This window comes from Petromyzon marinus, chromosome 4 (genome assembly GCF_048934315.1).
Source record: "Petromyzon marinus isolate PM22_M1 ecotype Great Lakes invasive population chromosome 4, UKy_Petmar_22M1.pri1.0, whole genome shotgun sequence".
NCBI classification, from domain to species: Eukaryota; Metazoa; Chordata; class Hyperoartia; order Petromyzontiformes; family Petromyzontidae; genus Petromyzon; species Petromyzon marinus.
Window position 1 is genome coordinate 1,231,878 of NC_133670.1, and position 23,439 is coordinate 1,255,316.

At 43.0% G+C, this 23,439-nt stretch overlaps 1 protein-coding gene across 3 annotated transcripts in view; it reads left to right on the forward strand.

Moving 5' to 3' along the window:
* LOC116938848 (E3 ubiquitin-protein ligase rnf213-alpha) overlaps positions 1 to 23,439 on the forward strand; it is a 142,301-nt gene that overhangs the window by 112,768 nt on the left and 6,094 nt on the right. For all 3 annotated transcript variants that reach the window (XM_076054374.1, XM_032946566.2, XM_076054379.1), the window contains 16 exons: positions 761 to 965; positions 2,329 to 2,549; positions 4,217 to 4,339; positions 6,308 to 6,403; positions 7,952 to 8,254; positions 9,002 to 9,083; positions 9,585 to 9,619; positions 11,052 to 11,149; positions 13,294 to 13,447; positions 14,732 to 14,900; positions 15,970 to 16,067; positions 17,971 to 18,495; positions 18,724 to 18,862; positions 20,908 to 20,991; positions 21,107 to 21,284; positions 22,707 to 22,899. In XM_076054374.1, coding sequence (XP_075910489.1) covers positions 761 to 965; positions 2,329 to 2,549; positions 4,217 to 4,339; positions 6,308 to 6,403; positions 7,952 to 8,254; positions 9,002 to 9,083; positions 9,585 to 9,619; positions 11,052 to 11,149; positions 13,294 to 13,447; positions 14,732 to 14,900; positions 15,970 to 16,067; positions 17,971 to 18,495; positions 18,724 to 18,862; positions 20,908 to 20,991; positions 21,107 to 21,284; positions 22,707 to 22,899 — 2,703 coding nt within the window. The remainder of the gene's footprint in view (positions 1 to 760; positions 966 to 2,328; positions 2,550 to 4,216; positions 4,340 to 6,307; positions 6,404 to 7,951; positions 8,255 to 9,001; positions 9,084 to 9,584; positions 9,620 to 11,051; positions 11,150 to 13,293; positions 13,448 to 14,731; positions 14,901 to 15,969; positions 16,068 to 17,970; positions 18,496 to 18,723; positions 18,863 to 20,907; positions 20,992 to 21,106; positions 21,285 to 22,706; positions 22,900 to 23,439) is intronic.

Here is a 23,439-nt window from a genome sequence, read left to right on the forward strand (position 1 = left end):
TTGTTATTTTAATGCGTTACTATTTATTGCAGTCATTGTTTTTAAACATTTACCATTTGCCCCCTATTTTAATCGTACCAGGAACGTAACCCTATTTTTCCCATTGGAACAAGGTTTCTGTATTAGAAGATTCTGCATTCACAAGCGTTTTCAAGAATGTAACCCTTGAAAATCTAGAGAGTGTTTACTGTACATGACCACACATCCCAAATAGACCCATCCTGGGTAAAAATGTACTATTTATTTTTATTAATACTATTTAGAGAAATGCCAGTTATAAACATGTAATTGCTTCTTTGCATAAATAATTCAAAATGTACAAGAATGTAAATGACTTGTGTTTCAGAGGTGAATAAATGTGTTATGTTCGTATTTAGAACCTGAACTATATTGCAAATGCAGTGATTACTGCAAGCCAATTGAAGTTTGAATGAACAAACTCAAGATATTTTAGTTGAAATTATATTTTACATTAAATTTGATCAACATTTAACAAATATCTGAACTGGTTTTGGGCCTACCCTAGGTTGACTCAGCCTTAAGTGAGTATGTAGTGCAGTGTCTAAACATTTCCTCTGGGGAGAAAAAGGTGACCAGGCATCATGCTGGCCACACCCCCTCATGATCGCCGTACTGGCCTGCTAACAGCACTTGCTCCAACAGTCTGTAAAAGGCTGTCTTTGCCTTTGTATGCCTTTCTATGCATGTATTTAGGAACTGTATGAACTGTACTCTTTTGTATAAACTGCTCCATTCTCAGGATTCCCTGCATGCGGAAGGGCTTGACGAGGACATGAGCAGAGCTTTGGACCGTCTCTCCACCCTGCAACTACCTCTGCAGGACAGGACCGAACAGGATCGCTCCATCGCAACCCTCATCTCTATTGCCCACATTCGATTTTGCCTCAACGTAGCAACTGCAGTGCTCTACCAAGAATACAGCGGAGAGAATCAGAAACAAGCCGGTAAATACAGCAGCCGATAATGTGGGTCCTTTATTCAACTTCTTTCAGGATGGTCTTTTTTAGGAAAATAAACCAGGTCATGAGCTGCTCGACCAGATAAAGACATGTATTAGCCTCGATAGAGCTCGCAAGTTCGTGACGTTAAGTGTGCCACATATGAAGTTCAGTTTGCCATGTAAAAATAATAATACAATATTCCGTATTAACTTGATGATATAACACATTATCTTCAGGTTTTTATTTGAGAGTTGGTTGCTGCTTTTCAATCTGAACTTATGCAATTAGCTTCCTGCAACTCTTTCTCATCTATACCTGGCATCTTGTTCACCACAGATGTGCTGCAGTGAACAATAGAGGTTTAGAAACCGATTTGTGTTTAAGCAAAAAGACAGTTTTAGCCAAATGGCAAGAAATATTGGCAAAGGTAGGGAAAAATAGCAGTGATTTCTTTACCTTGAAATGTTGGTTTTGATGATATTTTAATATTTTTTTAGGTTAAATAACAAATAATAATTGAGTACATTAAGTATTTGTGTAATTCTTATAGTGCAAGGCTCTCAGGAAGCCGATATGATGCAAAGACACAGTCTGCAGTAGTTTCATAGTAGGTGTGATTTTACCATGTGTAATTCCTCTTGATTAATTTTCAATTGATTAAAAGTGTTATTAAATTATATAGATTCATGTAGCGCCTTAATCCGAGGCACTTTACAACAACATTGTATATTAGATGATAGTGGTTGAAGTAAAGAGTCGCGTTATTTTTTTAAATAGTGGTTTAGTTATGGGGACAGGAGAATAGGCTGGAGAGGTTAAGGAGGGGTTGGGGTAGGGTGAGTGAAAGATGTAGGGATAGTAGCTAGGATGGGCAAGGGAGAAGAGATGAGGGTTGTTTTAACAGAGGAACAGAAGCAGGTGAGTGAAGATGGTTGATTTGTGTGCTGCAGGGGGAGTTGGTTACAGTGAAGGGGAGCGAGGAGGGAACAGCCGGGCAAGAGCGTGAGACTGGGCACAGCAGGGTGAGGGAGGCATAGAGAGGCACGGTAGAAACTGGGAGCATAGATGGTGGGATGGGACAGAGTAGTAAGAGATGAAAGACGCAAGATAAGGTTGGTCAAAACCATGGAGAGATTTATGGACTAGAGTGATATATTTAAACACAGCGATAGTAGACAGGGAGCCAGTGGAGTTGGGAAAAAGAGCAGAAGTGTGGAAATTGTAGAGGAGGTTAAAAGTGATCCGGGCTGAGGCATTTTGTATCTTGGAGAGGAGTGAAGGCATAGGCAGAATATTCACGATTTTATATTGAAAGTTTGTGATGGTGACCAAGCTGAAATAAGATCACTGCGTGTGACATGCACAGATGGGGAGACAGAGGGTGTGCCCCAGGGATTGTCCCTGGTTGGGCAGAGGAGCGAGTTCCTTTCCCGTCTCTCCGATGAGCTGAGGCTGGAATGCAGCCCCCTGCTGCAGAACTTTCTCATCCGCAGCGTATACCATCGCTATGGCTACGCCTTCCTCCTGAACCTGCTGAGTAAGCCACAGCTTGGCTGGGCCTTCCCAGCCTGCGTGCTGCGCTCCCGCGTGAGTATCTGACCACATCAGACGACAGTTGTGTGAAGGAGATGGATTGTCTGCTTGCTTATTTTGTTACTTATCTTCCCCACAACGACTTAATTATAAATAAAAAAACAACGACTTAATAATAAATAAAAGGCACATTTCTTCCGTAGATCCCAATGCTTTACGTATGGAAAGGAAATAACCATAACCAGGGTAAATGGCCAGAGCTATGGACCAAAGGTCAGTTTAAAGAGGTGCTTTTTCAAGGCAGACAAATATATTGATTGTCTTATTATGTAATCGATTCTGTATTATAAGCAAAGGTGAAGCATTCTAAAGCTTGAGAGCTGCACTGGCAAAAGCCCGATCACCCCAGGAACAGAGCCTTGATCTCTGAGTCCTTAGAAGAAGGTGATCTGAAGACTTCAGGGACTTCATTGTAAAATATAAACATGGATCAATTCCTGTAAATATTGCAGGGATAACCCGTTGAGTGGTTTGTAGGTCAACAACAGGATCTTATAGTCCACTCGATACTTAACTGGTAGTAAATGGAAAGTCAAGAGAGCAGGTGTGTGATGTGATCGCAAAACGGTGTGTGCATAAGGAATCTAGCAGCTGCATTCTGAACGATCTGGTATCTACCCAGCGCCTCACTCAAAATCCTGAACAGTAATGCGTTGCAGTAATCAAGTCTGGCGAACAAAAGCATGAACCAGTCTGTCAGGAATCGACTTGAGTGATAATTACTTTGTCTTATTTGTTTTATAGTTTTGCGTCAAACTAAAACCAATGTTTAACACAGAGGCTCCTTGTCTGTGGACATCTGGCAGTTCGCTAGCATTGGTTCAAGCAAGCCTGACTCTGCTGATGAGAAAATACGTAAATTTGGGTCAGAGTTTGCTGAAGTGATGCACTCCTAGGAGGTTGTGTGGCTGATGGGATGAGTAAAAGTAAACATGTTTACATGGACGTGATAGATATGTGAAGAAGGCGTATTGTCTGCTTTTATTTTGTTTCATCAGGCCCGCGATCATCCCCAATACCCGCCCTGAGCATGACTCCCACTCCCTCCTGCATCCCCTGAACCATCCCTGCTCACTCTGACAACCCTCCCTCGCACTGCCTCTCTTCACTTCCATCTCACCTTGGCCTCTCACATTACCCTGAGTTCCCATTCTCATTTGCATTTCATAAAGTTGCTTTAACCACAGAGTTTGCTCATCCATCCAAGGATCCTATCAAGTTATTTGGTTTAATTGTGATTTTCCTGGATTGTTTTCATCTTTGGTAAGTTGTAGAATCCTAGTTTGAACACCCCAGTGTTTGTGTTTTAGTGATAAACAGCTATACGTGTTCATTTTACAACTGCATTTATTTGTGACTGCATGTGTGACTTCGTCACCACTTGTTGCTCGAGTTGCACACCTCCATAGATGACAAAGGTCAAACAACAGATTTGGGGTTTGCCTTGGGGTCTACGGTGACTGGGTGGATATAGGAAAACTTAAGCAACTACTAGCGGCAGTCACACACACAGTCATGCCCAAATACAGTTGTAGTATGATTTTTATGAAGGATTATATGTCAAGCTTTTAATAGCAGTGATTCGTAATCTTTTCATGGCTTTTTTGGCAGAAGAGACTAACTGTGCATTGATGACCTATTTTGTAATCGTGATGGTGCAGGAAGAAGCCAAGATGTTGCCAGATCGCTTCCTGGTGCATGGTGCCCAGTACTGTGATTTTAGGGATGCCTTGGCTGCAGTGGGCATGTCAGAAGACAGCGGAGAGCTCCACAAGTGTTTGAAGGTGCCCTCCTGCAGATTTGTTTGCCACAGAGATGGTCACTTTAGGACATGTATGTTCTTCCCCATGCATCTTAAAGATATGTACAGGAGAGGTAGTTGGAAGATTTTAGCTGCCTGAATTGTCAAAGAAATGTGGTGTGTGTAAATAAGCATTCTTGTAAATGATTATATTTTGATTCAATTAATCTTTGGTAAAGAATGGCCATATTGCTGCTTTTTGTACAGATATGATCATCCTTTCACCAAACATGAATCGACACATGAATGCGTAAATACATTTTGTTAATTGACTAGCTTTTGCATTGGTCAGAGCTAACAGTATAATAATGTAATACACATGAAAGTGTTCAGCATGCGATTTTGAAAACATCATCTTATGGGCAGTATTCGTGAAACTTATAATTCAAGGTATTAAATTTACACGAGCTTGTTTGCCCATCCAAGGACGGGTGTATATTGCAGTAAATCTACTGCAGCACTGTATGAATGGCAGAGTTATTCTTGCGCAAAACTATAGCATAAAACACCTCACTTCATGTCACTGTAGCACTGCATCTAAGTCAGCGGTCCCCAACCTTTTTGGCACCAGGGATCGGTTTCGTGGAAGACAATTTTTTAACGGACCCGGGGGGGCGGGTGGGGGGGGTTCATCATTGGGTCTTTGCCCCTTTTCAAAGAAGCTCTCCAGCGACGTTTGTTTTGTTACTCATTGTGGCTACTAGGGGTTAGAGCTTGTGGGCTTACCAAAACTGTGACTGAGTGCGCAGTGCGGGAAAGAGCCGCGGACGGAAGTGGTAAATAATAAAATAATGGGCGGGCCACGCGCGGACTCACCGCTCACCTCCTGCTGTGCGGCCCGTTTCCTAACAGGCCACGGACCGGTACCGGTCCGTACCGGTCCGTGGCCCGGTACCGGTCCGTGGCCCGATACCGGTCCGTGGCCCGGTACCGGTCCGTGGCCCGGTACCGGTCCGTGGCCCGGTACCGGTCCGTGGCCCGGTACCGGTCCGTGGCCCGGTACCGGTCCGTGGCCCGGTACCGGTCCGTGGCCCGGTACCGGTCCGTGGCCCGGTACCGGTCCGTGGCCCGGTACCGGTCCGTGGCCCGGTACCGGTCCGTGGCCCGGTACCGGTCCGTGGCCCGGTACCGGTCCGTGGCCCGGTACCGGTCCGTGGCCCGGTACCGGTCCGTGGCCCGGTACCGGTCCGTGGCCCGGTACCGGTCCGTGGCCCGGTACCGGTCCGTGGCCCGGGGGTTGGGGACCCCTGATCTAAGTGAACTTCCATTTCTTCAAATTAACGGCTTTGATATTTTGTTATCTTCATATGGCGGTCGGTGGGCTTAAAATAGATGTGAATGAGATGCACTATCTGGCAAATAGCCGAGCAATTTATTTTTTTGCATAATTTAGAAGCATAAATGAGACTTACCTGTTGTTTCAAGAGCTGAAGAAATAAGTGAAGAAAAGTAATGTACTTGATGTTGCGTAGACATTTATTTCCCTCACTTTCTATAAAGAGACGTCAAGTTTGAACGCATTTGCGTAAAAGTTGTTTAATGCCCGCGCGACCTTGTGCGTTACTGTAAATTTCCACATGGGCATGAATATTAATGAAGGGGGAGGGGCCTCTTTTACAGTGACGTCACGCACGGATGTAGCACTGTGATGCGTATATTTATTTTTTTACCGTCACTTTCTGTAAAGAGACGTCACATTTGAAGCCACTTTGCGTAATAAATTATTTAATTCAGCTCGGCCTTCCTCTGCGTTAGTGTAAAAATCCACCCACTCATGAATATTAATTAAAGGGGGTGGGCCTCATGTGGAGTGACGTCACGCGCGGGACGGACAGACATTTCTGGGTGATTATAGTAGGTAAATACTGTAGTTTTGCATACTTGCTGAGCGCTACCTACAGTTGGCAGTGGGGCTGTGCTGATCGCTGATGTTTCTCGATTCTCCTTACAGGCCTCTGGGCAGATGGCCTCCCTCCCCCTGGCAGTGTTCAAAGAGGTGGTGTTGCCCTCCATGAAGCCTCACACACAGCCCACAGAGCAAACCTTGGTATGGAGATTAACCAGACCTAAAAGAAAGCACACACAAATACATTGGGGACCCCTGATCTAAGTGAATATACCCAGTTCTAAGTGAACATACCCAGTTGTGACAAAATGAGTTTAAGTTTGTAATTTATTAATACAAAAATGTTTGATTTAACGAGTCGTAACTGGTGATAAAATTTGATTAACTTCGTGTATATTTATTCTACTATGAAAAACGAGTCCGCAGATTTCACACAAGAAAACATTGTGGATGTTCTTTCAAGGGCAAATAGATCATTAGTCTTGAATTATACATTTACACCTTTACAACCATCCTTATGGACACAGCAGATATGTTGTATTGTACCACCTCAACATAGCTTGTAACAAAATGCATTAAATATCCTCACTAAAAGTTTCACTCTGTTGAAGCCCATTCAGTCATATGTTGAGCTCGTTAAATTATGAGCTTCCATACAATACAATAATACAATTTAGATATACATGCAACCATATTTTGAGAAACTATACAGACACAGCAGGCATTGTTTAATCGAAAGACGAAGGTAGAGGGAAAAAGATGTGTGGCCTTTAGCCTGGACTTGAATAAGAGCAAGGAGTTGACAGGAAGGATGGTTGGGAGATTCTGCTTTCAGACCATGTGGACATCTTATGAGAATAAATGACCTCCCGCTGAGAGGCGGTAGTTTGGGGACCTTGACAGGAACTCTTGGTTGCTGAGAGTAGACTGTGTGGAGCAGAGAAGAGCAAAATGAGAGGACAGAGGCAGGAGTGAATCTATGGTGGATCTTGAAGATGGTGAGTTCAATCTTGAAATTTAGGAGGGACAGGGAGATGAGGGGTTTTGTGGGAGGCTGTAGCGGAGAGGGTTGCAGTAGTGAAGTCGTGATGCGATGTCGGCATGGATGAAGATCTCAGGGGCTAGCTGGGGAGAAGAGATGGTGGATGTGAGAGATGTTGTGCAAATTGAGGTGTGAGGTCCTGCAGAGTTGACATTTGGGAAGAAAATGAGAGTTCAAGATAAATTACAACTTTTTCACTCTTTTTCCACAGTAATCTAAGAGTTTAGGAGGTGAAACTTAGACAGTACAAGAGAGACTGTACAAATGGAAGAAGCAGTACAGATAGCTATTGGAATTTAGCTCCTGAACATACTTCCATATGCAAGAATAGTACAGAAAATACAAATGAGACAGTGGAGGAGAGTGCAAGGAGGCCAGTGTGTGTGGCACGGAGTTCAAAGCATGGTGGTGGAGAGTGAAGTGAGCCCAGAGATGTGAAACCCGAAGCAGGGTTTTGGATGAGCCTGTGGAAACAGCAGCTGGGGTGGGTCGGATAGTTGACAGGGGGTGAGGGGCAGTGGGTGGCAGGCTGGGTAGTAGGAGGGAACTCACGTGGGTCTGATGTAATGTAAGTAAGGGGCAGCAGCACGAGTGCATTTTATTTTTTGTTTCAGATTAACACAAGTTAAATATCTAACAACGAAAAAAATGTTGCAAAAAAAACGTGAACAGCAAACCTCAGTTCTCGTGTGTTTTCTCTCTGACAGAAAATGATTGTGAGTGCGCTAAAAGGTGTTGCATCTCGGAAAAACTCATCAGCCCTGAGCCTTTGTCACATCTTATTGGGGCTGATGGAGGTGCAAAGAGATGAGAATGAAGCAGACCCCACTGCGATTCTTAAAAAGCTGGGAATGTTTGAGAATCAGGAAGCAACAACAGAAATAGACTGGAGCTTTATGTCAGCGATGTTGAAGCTGGTTGTCCATCTGGCTGCTGTCCTGCTCTGCTCCAAGCCAAGCCCACTGCTGGGACCACTCCATAACCTCGCTACAAATACAGCCAGCATGGCAGTAAGAACACCCTGTCATGTCCAAACATCACCTATGCATCATAACCACAAAGACAGCCAGCATGGCAGTGAAAGCACGGTCATACGTAAGTGACGTTTACCTCTGTGACTTAACCTTAAGGGTGACAAATCTGATAGTAAATTCACAAAGCAGCATATTATATTATGATAATTTCACTCGCAAAGTAATTAGAAACAAATGGGTGTATAAAGTGACTTCATAAATCTAGTGGTATCTGCAGGTGATGTTTGGTAAAGTCCTCCCTTTGTGGTTAACATACAGTGAAATGTTTCTTGTGAGTCATTCTCTAACATCCTTGACAGCAAAGGAGATTAATCAAGTTTTGTATTGAGTTTCAATTCTGCATTTTGAATAATTAGTGGTATGAATGAGTTGATGTGCCATGTACCATCTTTAAAAATAAAACTCTACAATACAAATGTGTAGAGGACACTGGACGAGTTAGTTCTACAATTTTAAAGATGGATCTGTATTGTGTCATCAAATGCAAAACTGGTATCTCTTGGATGTGAGCTTTTGCCACGTGTTCCATCTCTACAACTGAATAAAGCAGGAAGGTATGCAGTATGTATTCGAGACAGTATTTTACTCCTGGTTACAATTCTTTCAACACTATGTAGATTGTAATATTGTGTTTGCAGCAGCCACATTGCATTATTTAAAATAAGTTATATATTATGAAAAAAAATCGTTTAACAAAACATTAAAATGTCCTCCACTCTTTAGACTGCATTCCTGCCCACGATGCCAGATGATTTGAAGGCTGATTCCTTCACCTGGGAAGGAATGCAGCAAGGGTGGCGTTATGGTAAGCCACTAAATCTCACGTCATTCTTTTATTTGTTGACGGCTGAGGAAAACATAGTAATGATTATTTTCCAGTGGTGACTGGTCAATGCTGTTTAGTTGTCTGAAAAACCTGGTTAAAGTCCTGGGTCTCAGAGATGCTTGACCAGAATTTTGTCCTCATTTTTACTCCTTTTGAGCCTCTTATCCTACGTGAATAAGCATCATGGTTTTTTTATCCATATTAACCGTAGCATAACCACAGCTCAGACTGTTCACATTTTATAAGTGGAGTTGTGCAATGCAGTACCAAAATGTTAGTGGTACTGAAACATTTATATTAAATCTGCATTGATTTTTCAGTCTTGATGTGTTTTCTTGTTATTTCTAGATTTAGATAATTTTATCTATCAATACTGATTTATTCCACGACTCCACCTCTCTACCATGAAGGCTCATTGCATTAATGTATTTATTAATCGATGAAAAAAACATGAAATTATGCATTGTACTTATTTTGCAGAATGTCCAAATGGTCATGTATACGTCATTGAAAATGTGAGTAGTCTTTGACTTATTTTGTAAATAAAAGTTTAGTTTCACCTAGTTACTGTGCTATTTTCATTATATCAACACATTACACCAGATGGTAGTATTGGTGTTGAATTAATACAAGGGGTGTATGCAGGTCAGCCTTCAATTATAGAGTTGGAATTATTTCGTCGCAGGTGATATGATGCATTGCATTGATAAGTTGTGGCAATTTGATTGAATCCCAACTTAGTGAATGGGTGTGATTTGTTAAGCCTTTTAAAATCCTTATTTATTTTCGTATGTACCGTACGTGTAGCCATGGAATGGAAGATGTCCGAGAAGATGTCGACTGAAAAGATGGGAGTCCTTAAATCAGCGAGCATGCAGGGGTTGGCAGGATTATAACCAAATTCAGTGCATAACCTAATTGAAGGTGATGGTTGTTTGTTCGGCTGAGACCATCACCTCGCTGTGAGTACTTGAGAACCTGGTTTAACCACAAAGCAGTAGGTGGGGCTCACACCTAGGACTTAATGGGGATTGTTGTAATTTTATGATTGTTGTAACTTGCTGATTGTTGTTATAACTTTCTGATTGGTGTTGGAACTTGCTGATTGTTGTAACTTGCTGACCTGCCCCTGCTGGACATCTGTGAAAAAGAGCTTCATAGCTCATCAGATTCCTCCTGCAGTCTAAATAAATATTATAATTCTGAGCTGGTGACCCCACCCACCACCTGCTTGTATGATGCAGCGTCATTCTTAATAATGGTTCACCACACTCGGGTTAAATGAGGGACTTTTCCATACATAAAATTGAAACGTTCGTGGTGCATGACTATGAATGTGTACATATGGGGTGTGGATAGTTATGGGCTTGAATACAGTAATTCCTCGTTTAACACGGTAGTTGCGTTCCTGAAAAGTTCTGCGTTAAGCAAAAACAATTTATCCATCAGAAATAATGTAAAAGGTAGAGGTTTCAAGATACGGTGTACGCACACACAGATGGTTGGACAAAGAGCTGAGATGGGGGTACGCCACATACTCTATCATTCTGCACATTTACCCAGAATTCCAATTCCCATACCGCTCAGCCACGCAGCTCGGGAAATTAATTCATTGTCGACCGCTCAGAAATCGCGTTATATTGGGCGTGTTCCACATTGTGCAAAAAGTATTCCTTCATAGGAAAACTGTGTTATAGCAAAACGTATTGTGTGAACACACATTGAGCGAGGACTTCCTGTACATATGGGTATGTGTATCTGTGTGTCTTCTATAAAGCCACACAGGGAATATTTACTTCGAAAGTGTGGCTGTCCATGTTGGTGGGTTTGGATGTTTTTACATTCAGAGGAGCAGTATTGCGAAGTTCAGTTACCTGCAGCACAAGGTGCAATTGATAATATCACGTCTGCTTTTTAAATGATTATCTTGTTTGTTTTTATGTTTAGTGTGGCCAGCCTAATTTTGTGGGCAATTGCATGGAGTGTAACGCTGAGATTGGAGGTTTAGCACATAAGCTCCTCGAGGGATCCAAGAGGATTGAGAGGTAAGTCAACAGTTGGTCTAACAACATAACAGCAATGTGAAATGTAAAATCATCAAAATATAAACATTTCAATTTGGAGCTTTCGTGACTGCAGGAATTATTCTTTGTTTTTTACGGTAAAGTCACGTAGAAATAAGAAATAATAAAATTACATAATAGCATACGACGTTTCGATTGCAACACACGCAATCATCATCAGGTACAGAAGAGTTAAATTTACGAGAGAGAGGAGACACATAACCGCAGATATATATACAGACACAGATACAACAGATAGACGGGGGGAGCACACTAAATCAAATAAGGTTTAGCAAAATTTGGAAACCATATAATGCAACACAGACGGTCGGTCAAAACTAGACCATGCGTTAATTGTGTTTTAACCGACCGTCTGTGTTGCGTTATATGGTTTCCAAATTTTGCTAAACCTTGTTTTATTTAGTGTGCTCCCCCTGTCTATCTCTCTCTGTATCCCCTGTTGTATCTGTGTCTGTATATATATCTGCGGTTGTGTCTCCTCTCTCTCGTAAATTTAGCTCTTCTGTACCTGATGATGATTGCTTGTGTTGCAATCGAAACGTCGTACGCTATTATGTAATTTTATTATTTCTTATTTCTATGTGACTTTACCGAAAAAAAACAAAGAATTTAAAGATTTCATAAATAATTTTGCTGCAGTGACATTTTAGAATTATATAATAGCCATAACTAACTTGACTTTGTATTGGTGTACAGATGAATTAGTAAATAAGTCATGCCTGTGGAATTATACATACATACGCTGTACATATAACTGTTTCAGTTCTATCATGATGAAGAAACATCCTTCCTGCATATTTTCAGTGACCAATATGTAACATCATGGGAATGGCCCGTGGAAGATGACACTAAGGAACTACTTCTTAAGTTCCCTCAATAGGCCGTTAGTCTAATACCAGATCGCTTTTATTCAAGCAATGCAAATGTTGTTCATCTCATGCCAGCCATCTAACGTTGTAAAAATGTTGGTTTTATTCGCTGAGACATGCAATTTGTTTGTTGTGAAGCAATTAAGAACCAGACAACTCACTGCACCAATTCTAGATTTGAAGCTTTCGTGACTGCAAGGATCCATACTCTTTGGTTCTATTCGGTAAAGTCACGTAGGTAAAAAAAAAAACAACAAAAATCACGACGTTTTGGCCACAACACAAGCGGCCTTCATCAGGTGAAGGGACCAGACTGTCTCGAGGACAGCGCTGGAGTGAAACACAGCCACGCTCAGACCGCGACCTTTAAGCTGTGTGAGAGTAATCAAGGTGTCTTGACAAAGGAATTAGCATAAAAATTTGCATTTTAATAGGCGGACTTAGCATAATGAAAGTAGGGAGGAGGTCGACCTGTGCAGGCTGGCGAGGGCGCACGGCAGCGTGCACATGCTGGTGATGTGAAAAGGGGATTTTAAGCTGCTAAAAGTTTGGGGTACCACTACTTGAAAAATATACTGTACCATTGAAAAATTAGTTTAATGTTTGGTTCGATTTAGAACATCTTTCTAATGGTTGCTTAATTTGAAACCATCTTCTCGGTTGAAATTGTCTGTGTTTGTAGATCTGAATTGCCTCATGAACAAATCTCTGATAAAAACCCGTGGGTTTGCAAAGAACCTTGGTATCGGAGAAAATTATATCGTGATCACCCACAGCGTTGTAACAGTGATCAGCTACGGCAGAAGAATTCGTTCTGCCGTGTTTCAAATCTGATTTGTGCTCGCGAATTCGGTCAGAGACATGTCGTTTCTTCTCCCCGATATAGCAGTCACCGCAGGTACAACTCAATTTGTAAACCCCGGGGTACTGTAAGTCAGGAATGACATCCTTCACGGATGGGATCAGATCACGAATTTTGTGTACTGTATTGAACCGGACCTGGATCTTGTGTTTGTTTAGAATTTTGGAAATCTTTTTAGTAACGCCTGCTATATATGGTAGTGTGATGGTTTTGACCGGAGTATCAAGTGGTTGTTTCTGTATGGAGGGAGAAACAGCTTGGCGGATGGTACGGTCAGACCGTACCATCCGCATGAATACAAATTAATCCCTTACTATGTGTGAGTGTAGCACACACAGTGCAATATTGTCCTGTGTTTTATTGTGTTTCTGTAGTGCGGTGGATCAGACGCAGACTGGACATGTTCTAGGAGATCCTGATGCCCGCAGCTCACTGATCCCAGAGAGAAATCTGCCACCAACTGCTCAGTGCCTCATGCGTGCCCTCACCCACTCCGCCATGCTGTGGGGCTACACCCAGGACCCACAGGTATCCCAGTATACCCCGACACTTCTCACTCTTTTAAGGCTCATATTGCACTCTGATCACTACAAAAACATCTTTGGGCATAGATGCCCCTGTGTTTTCGCAGTGGTCCCTGTGTGGCTCATGGTGACTCAGCACCTGGTTCGGCAGTGGGAATTAGTCTGCTCGTAGGGGGCGATGATTGCTATGAGGGTAATTTGTGGCTAGTTATTAAAATTTTTGCAATTTTTTTATCGAGATTGACATTATACGTATTTTAAGCTATGAGCGGAACCCAGAATAAACCCATGTAGAATAGGGGGAATATATACACACTCCGCACAGAAAGGCGCCCGAGTCCGGAATCTAACCTAGGCCCAATTGCTGTGATGTGGCTTGTGTCACCCTGCCTCCCACTCGGGTTAGCATTAGGCATTAGAGTTAGTTTCTGTGATATATAGTTCATATATAGTATCTGGAAAATACATAATTCAAATAATTTTGCTTTAGTTTATTTGCCCTCTATAAATTCCAACAAATGATAAGCCACTTCTACGAGCTATCATGTGTGGCCAGATCGCCTCTAAATAAGAACTCATAGCTTTGTAGGCTTTACCTGGTAACATAGTTTAGTTTAGTATAAGCCCCGGAGCTGCTATCAGTTTTACGGTTAACAATAGCATGGCACATGACATGAGCCTTGTTTAAAACTCATACGATGCAAGCACATGCCACTCCCACCACTATCCACAGTGTGTTGTCAGGAGAGGTACCACAGCTCTAAAACTACTGCTCTCTTGCAAATGTTACACTTGCCTCACACACCTACTTTTGCACTTTGTTGTAATAGTATTATTTTGTTGTTTTGGTAATTTGTTTTGTATTCATGATATTCAATTTATCAAATCGTTGTGGGGTGAATAAACTCCCTCAAAATATTTAACTCCCTTTGAAGTTCAACGAACTTCTCACTCGCCCCCTTATAAGTAAGATTCTGAAAAAAGATGAGATGCAGTTAATATTATTATGATGCTTTTTTTTACCCAGGAAACCTCACTGAGTCTCAAAACTTATTCAGGAGGGTCCTGCCAAATGTTTATATTAGGGGCGATATCGCTACTGCTGTGTGATCCTAATTGAGTAATTTGTAGGTAATTTTCAGCATTGGGATGTTTGGCCAATACCAGTTACATTGTATGTTTTTTTTTTTCAAATCACAATGAAATCACAGAAGTGAGGAGATCATGAGACGACTCTTCACGTCTTCTTGCCCGTGTGTTTGTGTGTGTGTTGGGCTGGCATCTGCAGGTCCTGAAGCAGCTTATTAAACCGGCTGTGGCTGTGGAGGACATTCCCACGTTCCTTTTGGGCCACCTGCAGGTTGACCTGACTCAGCTGGGTCTTGCCTTGGGCCGGAATTGGGATGATGCCCTTACAACAGCACACCTCCTGCTCACCTCCACAGGCCAGAAACCCGGTCGGTACCCACAGTCGTATGAAGGCCCTTGAGTAATTTCAGCCTAGTTTCAGTGAAAATAATCACTGCCCCTATAGGTAGTCGTTTGGCTTGGTACATTGCTGTCGTGAGAGATATTGATATACAGTTAATTTGACCCAGAGTTGTGTGTCCTTTATTAGATGAAATTACATTGGCGTCATTACACAACTGTTAATGCACTATTCTTATCATCATGATCACCCACGATCTCTCCACTACTAGATGAAATCCTTCCTAAGTCAACATCTGTCATGGCCCCATGATACAATATTCTGTCTCCTACACATGAGCTGATCTCAGTGTTCCATCACCATGGTGGTCTTCCACTCAAGTCTGTCTCTTCTTTTACGACCATCGGCCATCACTTCTAGTTGTGTCCTGCTAAATCCCACTTGCTTTTCTTGACAGTCAATACCATATATTATTTGTGTTTGCTGCCTAATCCACACACCGCTTCATGCTTATTTTCACACTAATGAGAGGATAATACCATCAAGTTTAAATAATACAAAAATGTTTACCAAATATTTAACCAAATATGGCATAATGTTATAATCCTATGAGTTTGTGGGTTTTGTAACAATACATAAATGAGTATTCCCAGTTCCAGATGAGTTCAGTTTGAACTATGTGGTTGTGGTTGGTGTTACGTGAAAGATAAATTGCAAACTGCAAACTCCAGTCACGGCCGAGGTGTTGGTAAACACTTGGGACTCAAATCTTAATTTGACGTATGCTGCCAACTATCAAGTGTGTGGATGATTTTAGTACCAGACAGAGCTTGGCCAATTGTTGCCATCATCTGTTTTTTCACAAATTCTGTGTGCTATACAAGTCTAAATTATGATTGTTGTGTATATTTTTAAGAGTGGATGATGGATGCCTTCACAGATACTCTGGAAAATATACATACCACACTTTCACACTTTAGTTTGACCAATCGCTTTGTGAAAATGTAGAAAATGGTTTGATATCTGAACTGCACAGTCACATCATGCGCTCACCAGATGTAAGCAGCTGCTAAAGTTCCACTTTCACTGCTCCCCAGGGCAATGGTGCAAGTGGAACCAGAATCTCAACTCCAAAAAGAGCAGGACTGAGTGGGAGACTCACTTTATAGACGAGTGCATTAAGCCATTCCTCGAGGTAAGGAGTTGGTCATCGAGACCCTCGTGTGAAAGGAATATGGAAGTTTTACCTTATTGTTAAACAATGAGGAAAGATTACAGCACGTTCCACCATTCCATTCATCAATCAAATGGCTGGCTACTCACTATGCTCCACCGTACAGTTCTAGCCATATTCGCATTCTTGATTTGAAGTTTTGGTGACTGCAGGAATGCATACTCTTTGGTTCTTTCGGTAAAGTCACGTAGGTACAAAAGACGTTTCGATCGCAACACAAGCAATCGTCATCAGGTGAGACAAACACAGCAGGAGAACTGCTGACGCAAGAGAAAGAGTTGCTGCAACATCAGTTTAACACGTAGGCTTTCGCGACCAATATTATTCATAATAACGGTTTTTGGGTTAGATCGCGTTTATTTATAAATGTGTCGTAACCCTCCACCACCCGACACGGCCAATCAGCAAAAAAAGTGTCACGTTGACAAAAGACAAATAATTTACTACTTTAGCCCACCGGTGTGTTGAAGAGTGAATCCACATTTACAGTTTGAGTACGACGTTTCGCTGGTAAATACATCCAGCATCATCGGGCAATTCGCCAGAATGGTAAAGCCCTCGCTTGCTCCCGGTTTTATATAAAACTATATAATTTTTTATGTTTATCTATATAAAACCGGGAGCAAGCGAGGGCTTTACCATTCTGGCGAATTGCCCGATGATGCTGGATGTATTTACCAGCGAAACGTCGTACTCAAACTGTAAATGTGGATTCACTCTTCAACACACCGATGGGCTAAAGTAGTGAATTATTTGTCTTTTGTCAACGTGACACTTTTTTTGCTGATTGGCCGTGTCGGGTGGTGGAGGGTTACGACACATTTGTAAATAAACGCGATCTAACCCAAAAACCTTTATTATGAATTGCTGCAACATATTAGCATTGTATGAGAATGTTAGCTGAGTACTGTCCGTTGTGTATTTATCGCTAAATAGGATATATTGTATATCACCAATAGTATGCCGACACATTTTATTTAAACCATGAAATGGTAAGTTTTACATGTTTAGATTTAAAGCTTTCGTGACTGCAGGGATTCATATTTTTGGTTCTTTTGGTAAAGTCACGTAGAAGGGAAATAATACAATTTTAATATTGTTTTATTTTTTTCCCTTATACGTGACTTTACCGAAAGAACCAAGAATAAGTTTTACATGGTGTCAATTTCAGCTGACAAGCCTACTACTGAGATATAAGTTCACAACTTGGGATACATGGCCATCTTTCGCCCACTTAGGAGCTCATCAGTGAGTCATACCCAGATACATGCTGTTATTAAAGCTCAGACTCTTACAGCTGAGGAGACCACTGTGGAGATATGAAGGCACTAAAAGTTGCAGAAGCAAAGCGATAATTTCCACGAGGTATAGACTTGCCTATTGTGACTTTTAATTTGTGTAACACATAATGACCTGGCAGTCAATTGAAAGATTGAGCAGAATTGTGTCAGCAAGTATAGGCTACCATTTAAAATATTTTACATATTTCTGTCTTTAAATGTCAATGATAAAGCATTTCAAATCTAGATTAATTCCATTTCCCTTTTTTCCCACAATGTCTCTGTGTTTTTCTCTATTTCTGTGCGTCTACTTGTTGCTGTGTCTATGTTCATAAGCAATTGTGATGAACTGCAGTTCCAGAATCCCCAAATCTACTTGTATTACGTAAATAGCGCTTATGCTATCACAATATAGCAAAATGCCAGTGCTTTGCCTGTCAGGACCATATAGCTGGTTGCTGATGCTGTAATAGAATCGTGGCGTTTCATGCATTGCTTTATTGACTTTTGAATTACGTTTGTGGAAAATAAAAATGTAGCTTGACATGAATAATGAATAACGGTAGCATTGTGTGGCTTTCCAGGGCTTGGATGGAAAGCTCCAAGATGTGAATGAGCGCATGAGTAGAGACCACCAGATGCGTGGCAATGTCCTGGTGAGGCTCATCTATGCGAGCAGCGACGTTATGAATGAGAGTGAAGCGGCAGAGCTTCCTTGTAACGAAGGGGAGCTCATGGAGACCGGTGAAGAGGCACTCGACCACACAGGTGCAAAAGAGGAAGAAGAAGGGGAACTCGCAGAAAACCAGGATCCGAGTGAAGAAGAAAACACAGACTCGGAGGAAGATGAGGAGTGCGATGGAGTGCAAGTAGTTGGACACACAGCCCGAAAGACAGACACGGCTGTGGATGAAGAGAATGGCGAACACCAGGACACGGAGCAGGAGGAGGCAATGGAGAGAGCAAGCCCTTCGAGTGCTGTGCCTCTACCGAGCAGCAACGTGCTGTGGCGCTATGAGGCTCGACTCACACCCGGGCGTCTGGCCCACCTGCTAGAGAAGGAGGGAGGCCGAGAGGCTCACCCTGTGCTGTGGCATGTGTTGATGCAGGTAAGCACTACTCAGAGCATGCACAGCTCCCATATCTTGACTCGGTTGCTGCTTGCAGGGAGCTGTCGAGTCTCGAGTAGGAGAGGCCCTTTGAAGGACTCCAAAAGTAGTTATTTGTTTTTGTTTCCTCTGCCATTCCCCAATAGGATGTGATGTCACAGGTAGATCTAGAAACTCCCAAGGAGGTGATGGTCCCAAAATGCTCTTTCTTTGTTTTTTTGGGTGCAGGAGCAGAAGCTCAAGTTGTTGCGATTCCTCCCTGAGCTGCTGCAGCTGCAGCAGAAGCTCATCTCTTACTTCCGACACCGACCCAGTCTCAACTACACCACACTTTCTGTCAGCAGCTTCCTCGAAAGATTCAACGATGGTAATCATGGAAACATGGAAAATATAAATGTGAATTTAAGAGTGGATGAATAGTGTATCATTTTCATCTTGGAGTGAGCTACGCTTCTCCTTCCCTGTGGTGGCCTAGTCTCCTGAGTCTTAGAAGCTGTAAGTCAAAGTGGCTGTTTGCCTCTGGAGCTTTATTAATGTACGAGCTGTACTACCCGGCTTCGCCCGGGACTTGGATCCACCACGCGCGGCCGCCTTTGTCTCCCCAGTGGCGATGTTCACACACCACAGCAGTTACTCGTTTGAGGCTGAGTCGACCTAGGGGAGGCCTAGGAGCAGTTGAAATAATCGTCACCGGTGGTGGCCGTGAGCGGGAATTGAACTCTGGTCGCTGGGTTTGTAGCGCAGCGCGCTAACCACTACACTACAATGCGTTACGCTTCCACACAGACATACACAGCGCGCTAACCACTACACTGCAATGCGTTACGCTTCCACACAGACATACACAGCGCGCTAACCACTACACTACAATGTGTTACGCTTCCACATGCGCAGGTCACGTGACAGATTTGATGTCAGCTCAGTTGCCGTGCAAAATATATATGCATTATTGAGCTCCCCCCCCAAAAAAAAACCAAAGTGTATTTTTAAAAAAATTTGCATGGTGTACAGTCTGGAAAGTACCCACATGCCATATTTCCAGTTTGTTGCATGTCGGGAAGTACACTAAACATTTTGAACAGTCACACATATTCACAACTTTGCCTTTTATATATATGGATATGTACATGTACAGCCCATTGTTAGTCCACTGCTGGATTAGGGCTTAATCACACTTAAAACTGGCCAGTGTGGGTTGGTGATGGCTGGAAGAATAGGAGCATAGATGTACAGTACAACAATGAATATTGCTGCATTGCTCTCTGCTGGCCACAATGTAGCCCCACAGCAGCCTATAACACCTGTTTTACGCAAGGTGGACACCCATCTAAGCCCTATTATTCAGGTTCAACCTTGGTTAACTTCCACAATCTGATGAGTTTGATTGCATTACAGATGATCTAGTCCTATGCAATATATTTTTTTAAGTACAGTAAACCCTTGCTATAAGCGAGTTCTGGATTCATGAGTTTTACATACCTCACGTTTAGTAACGTCAGTTATTGAATTAACAATCACATTGCTTATTCTGCAATATGTTTATTAATGTTATTGTCAGGAAGCCCACAGAGTCTGGAGAGTTGGGGGAGATGGATAGAGTCACAGGGGGTTCACATGCATGGGTCGCTGTGTGACGGTCAGTGTACCATCATCATCAGCAGCAGAAATTGTCTGTTCACTGCTGGATGAAGGCCTCCCATGCCATCGCCATACCTCAAGGTCCAGATATGCTATAATCCATCTCACTCCTGCATGTAAACTGATCTCTTTGCTCCATCTCCACGGTGGTTGTACTTCAGCACGTGGTTTTTCCTTTGCCTGCCATTCGCTGTTATCCCGTCTAGCAATGTCTACCTTAAAGTCGATTTGCTCTTCTTAATTGTCAATTAGACGTGACTCGTGTGTTTCTTCCATTATATATGTGTTAAATGAACTCACTCAGCTCAATGTGTATAGTGCGACAACCTTCCAGCACTCTAGTGCTGTAGCCACAGGTAAACACAGGAATGAAATGTATAATAACGTCTTTTTTAATATATTGGGTATTTTGAGCTGTATTCTGGGCATAGACTGAAGAGAGTGCTAAAAACTAGCGTCTTACCACAAGTGCTAGGTGGCATGCAGAATTACTGCCACAAACTTCTGCCAAGAGGCTGTAGCCTCTGCCCTTTTACTTTTTACAAAGAAAGCATTGCTTCCCCTGCCTGCATTGCCTCTGTATGAGGGCAGAGTTTGTGGTCAGCGTTGGCTGCTGCTATCTGTATAAATGGTTGTGTGGTGAGCAGAGGGGGTATGGGTGATAAAAAATTAACACCAAGTGGGGAACAATATTCCTTGCGGTAACCAGATCCGTCTCGTACACCTGCAGCTAGGTGTAGCATAATCGGAGTGATGCTGTTGTTTTTGTGCCAGAACGAGAGCGGCAGGTATTGAGTGCACAGATCGACACGTTTTGGAGATTATGGAGCTCGGTTCAGCTTCTCATGAAGGAATCTGGTGAATCCCTAACCTGTACACGTCACCGTAGAATACAAATAACTCCTCATCAGTTCTGCATTCAAAGAATCACATGAACAAATTGATAGCAGCTTGATGCCCCTGTTTGCTGCAGGATCCATTTTGCCCGAGGCGCTGGCTACCGCAATTGCCGGTGCCGCTGCCCCCATGAGCCTCCTGCTCCCCCAGGAACACGGCCTAGGGTTGTGTGCCCGCACAGTCACCAGGATCCTCATCGGGCTGCACAATGACCTTGTGGAGATGGTGCAGCGCTTCTCCGGCCACCGAGTGAGGTAATCGGTGCATGGAGATGTGGGGTGTCTATTGCTTGTCGGTAAAAACAGCAAACTGGAACTCACCACAAAGCAATGATGACAGACAAAATAAACAGCGTTCTCTACTCTTAATTCACTATTTAACACAAAACAGGCATTGTTGAGAGACCTTGTCCAATGCACACTTTAGCCGGTTCCTGCCTTGTGGTCCAAGATAACACTGGGAATGGTCTACGGAACTGCTGCCAGAACTACGATTATTTTTCTCTCACAAAAAACAAACATTCCTTCATAAAAAACAAGTTAGGAGTATGAATGGATTGACTATCTACAGTGATTTTTTAAAAAGATGGTCACTGCATCGTGCGCTTTCAGATGCGCTTCTGCGGCCATCTGGAACACTGGAGCTATGGACTTTTAAATCTAGATTGATAACTAATTTATTTACAACTGCTTTTTGTGTTTAGTTTGTTGTCCTTCACTCGCATCTCCGATTAGCCCGGTTGGCTATGTGTGGAGTGAAAGAAGTTCAACATACATACATACATGCAGAAGTTTTAACTTCGAAATATGTAGTCTGTTTATGAGCGGTTGACAGTGGCCCATGGTTTTAGAAAGTTTGGGAAGCACTGCTTTAGTCTAAATTAATGCCTTTCCACATACTGGCGTATTACTTGGTGATTAAGAAATACGGTTACCATCTTCACACAGACTACTGTTTGACTCATTAGGCCAGGGTGTGTTATGATGTTTTATATGTGGAACTTAGCTCTGCAGACCCCTCTCACGATTCTGCGCGCTTATCTAACCTCTCTTTAAACTGGCCTTTACTCAAGTTCTGGAGGTTTACGCTGGCTCTGTTTATTTCCTGTGCTGGTGTTAACACTGCAAGTGCAGTACAGGCAGTGTCTTGAAAGTGCAAGGAGTCCGATTTATTGCGGCCAGTTCAGCCATGCCTATTGTTGATAAATCCCTCTTCAGAAAGAAGGAAATGATGATTAGCTGTGACAGCATGAAAACTTTTGGTTACGGTGACCTCATGACCCGTTTCTTGATCACTAATATCTATTAGAGGCAATGTGTGCAGGCATATACCATTACCCTGAAGCCAGAGGGTGGAGGATCATTGCGTCATTCCTATTTAATGTATTTACAAGGTCCTATCTGCAGGACAATGAGGTGACTCAAATATGTGCAACTTATCAATACAGAAAATACTGTGCAGATGTATCTCTATGGAAGTTTGATGTGCAGAGTATTTTGGGGTATGCTGGTGTATTCCCAAAGTAAAATGTTCATGAAGAAGTTGGTCAAACATCTCGGTCCAGGACCCTTTTGTTACCTGATGCTCTGTGAGGATTTCCCGGAGAAGCAACGAGCTCTTTACGTTGTTGCTATGACCGTCCCCGCCATCCCGTCGCCTGAACCCTGTACACGCAGGTGCGTGGGGCCAGCAGAGGTGACGGCGGTGGACGCTCTGAGCGTGGACGTCGAGCGGGACGTGTTGCCCCTGGCTCTGTCTACTTGCGAGTACTGGCTGGAAGGGGGGCGCCCCACAGTGTGCGACTACGCGTTCCCTCTGCTGGAGCGACGCCTGGTGGACCGATTCCTCCTGGGGAAACCACGCATAAAGGTGGGGCTGGGGCACGGGGCTTGGATTTGTTGGCAGCGTGGTAGTGGCACAGTGGTGACACTCGTGCCTCACACAAAAGATTCCCGACTCAGGCGCCTTTCTATGTAGATATTAGTCTGTTCTCCCCTGGTTTGGAATTGGGTTTCCTCTGGGTTCTCTGGTTTCCTCCCACAGCCTCTTTTCTTCATTGCCCATTCCCTTCCTCTTCCCTCCCTTCACCCCTCCACTCCATCCCGTCCCTTCCCTGCCCTTTCATGGCCCCTATGTGCCCTCTGTTACTCGGCCCTTGGATGTCTCTGCCATCTAAATCACTCTATTTTTGTACTGGCCAAACATCCCAATACTGAAATATTACCTGCAAATTACTCAATTTGGATTACAAACAGAAACTTCCCCCCCTTCTGTAAAACTTGGCAGGACCATCCTGAAAAAGAATGTTAAGATTCCGGCTTTCTTGGGTGAACAAGTGTAATAACAATGTTGTTCCGTGTCAGGATACACCTTGCTGCATACAGGGAGTTATGGCACCTCAATCAGGAG